Raw genomic sequence first — 2,045 nt, 5'->3', positions numbered from 1 at the left:
CTTCCTTTAAAATGTCCCAACAGCTCTCTGGTTCAGGCTTACACATCCCAAGACACCAATGATTGGACGGTAAGAAACATCTCAAAGCTGAACATTTCAGAATATTTTTTCAATGTAGCCCTGAGTTTTGAAAACAACCCTAATAAAAACCATGCTGTTTGATTTTGTTTCTTTCACCATTTCATTTCAGTTCATATGTGCTCTTCCAAGAATTTTATTATCTTTTTAGTTTGCATTCAGTTAGAACTGAAGTGATTAGAATAGTGATAGAAAAAAATGGCTTCTTGTTTAACACCATATAAACTACATGTGTTGTCTGAATTTCATCAGGGTGGCTTGGAAATTGAAAAGTTTTTGCTTGACAACTTCGATGTGGGAGGAACCGGCTCCAATACCTACAAGTTTGTTTCACAAAAGATCAAAGAGGATCGCTACACTTTCAGCATACACAGTGTCACCTGCAGTCATTATGGGTAGGATGGAAATTAGACTTTTTTCATTGCGTTCTGACAGGTCATGGTTTTTGAAATAATTGTCTAATTTTGTCTTGGTGTCTAGATTTATATTATCATCCAAACCTCCCTTAAGCTTAGAGTTCAAAAAGCAGTTAGACGTCCTGCCAACTCACTACAACTACTCCACAAAGAACGAGTATACAAACCTCATACAGACCTATGGCACACACTTCATGAGACTGGTGAGAACTTTGGCACACACACACATTGTGAATTAGTTACAGACATTAATCTACAGGGAAGCATTTCAAAGAACTTTATACCCGTTTTAGGTTCATCTTGGAGGGCGACTGAGACGAATGACATCTTCACGAAGCTGCTTGTCCTCCCTGAATGGATTAACCTCAAGTGAGGTAACAAAACGCACAAAACAACAGATTTTTACACAACCATATGAGATATGTTCAAGAAGATTTTAAGTTATAGTATATTTTTGGGAACCATCTGGCTCAATCTTCTTCTTACGGATCCCAGGTTCTCCCTATGGGCCGCGTGTAGCCACACAGAAAGCAACAATGAGTGCAGACGTCACAGAATTACAAAGTTTAATCCAATAGAAGACAACGCATAAAATTACAACAGAAACTGCAGAACAACAGAGACATACATTCATTTACCTGAGACAAATGGAAAAGAAGGAAGAAAGAAAGAAAGAAAAGCAAAGACATGCAAAGACATCTTTGGAGAATTGCAAGAGCAAATCTGATTCGTTACTTCTGTGTAGGAAGTTTTATAGTAAAGGAGTATTCTTGTCTTTAATTTATTCAAATAAGGCATACCTTTGCTCATCCAACCAGAAGCTATCTCTGACCTTTTTAAAACTCCTAGCAAGTCACGATCTAAGACCATTTGTCTCCATTGTTTAAACAAAGTGGAAGCAGAGATTCTCCTGAACTCCTGCTGTTTTATGGCTTTTCACAAATGAGTGTGAAAAGCTGAAACTTCTCCTGATTGTTTCCCACACAGATAAAGGGCAGTTCAAAAGATCTTAGCAAACAATCTGCTATAACTACAGGTAACATAAAGGTCAATAGGCCAGAATAAGTTACTAATTTCAAAACTATAATTAGACTATTTAAATCAAGACATGTTAAGCTTTAAAACTAGCATATTTCAATTTTATTTTCCGAACAGATACTTCCATGATTCTAATACCCAGTGTAGAAAGTAAAACGGTACGGTCCGGTACTGAGTATCAGTGAAAGATTCTGGGTCAGTACGCAGTACCAGGAGAACGGCACAATAAGACTGTCAGAACGGCTACACATTTCACAAAGGTAGCTAGCAATAGGTAGTTTGAAACACGAATTAATCTGTTTATAAATAGGTTTTTTCTCTCATTCTCATTTCTTATTATTTCTGAACTGTTCGTGCTGTGTGATGGAGCCTGTACCCCTCCAGCCGTCTCTCTCTCTCTCTCTCCTCCTCCGCCCTCCCGGTGCTCGCAGGTTTCTCAGCAGCCTATAACGTCTGTCTGCTTATTACAAAATGTCCTGATTAAAAGCAAATGGTGATTATCTACAATGAAAA

General features: G+C 37.9%; 1 protein-coding gene and 1 long non-coding RNA gene across 2 annotated transcripts in view; one reads left to right on the top strand and one right to left on the bottom strand.

Annotated features, from left to right (window-relative positions):
- LOC106937933 (uncharacterized) overlaps positions 1 to 69 on the bottom strand; it is a 26,245-nt gene extending 26,176 nt beyond the window's left edge. The window contains exon 1 of the long non-coding RNA XR_001422491.1: positions 22 to 69. This is a non-coding gene — a long non-coding RNA (uncharacterized LOC106937933). The remainder of the gene's footprint in view (positions 1 to 21) is intronic.
- The window catches only part of LOC106937932 (perforin-1-like), a 20,015-nt gene that overhangs the window by 7,196 nt on the left and 10,774 nt on the right, over positions 1 to 2,045 (top strand). The window contains exons 4-7 of the mRNA XM_015019693.1: positions 24 to 69; positions 331 to 473; positions 559 to 697; positions 788 to 868. Of these exons, the coding sequence (XP_014875179.1) occupies positions 24 to 69; positions 331 to 473; positions 559 to 697; positions 788 to 868 (409 nt within the window). The remainder of the gene's footprint in view (positions 1 to 23; positions 70 to 330; positions 474 to 558; positions 698 to 787; positions 869 to 2,045) is intronic.

This window comes from Poecilia latipinna, unplaced genomic scaffold, assembly GCF_001443285.1.
Source record: "Poecilia latipinna isolate Pla-1442-1.1 unplaced genomic scaffold, P_latipinna-1.0 Scaffold2469, whole genome shotgun sequence".
NCBI classification, from domain to species: domain Eukaryota; kingdom Metazoa; phylum Chordata; class Actinopteri; order Cyprinodontiformes; family Poeciliidae; genus Poecilia; species Poecilia latipinna.
This window is presented reverse-complemented; position numbering and strand designations above follow the sequence as displayed.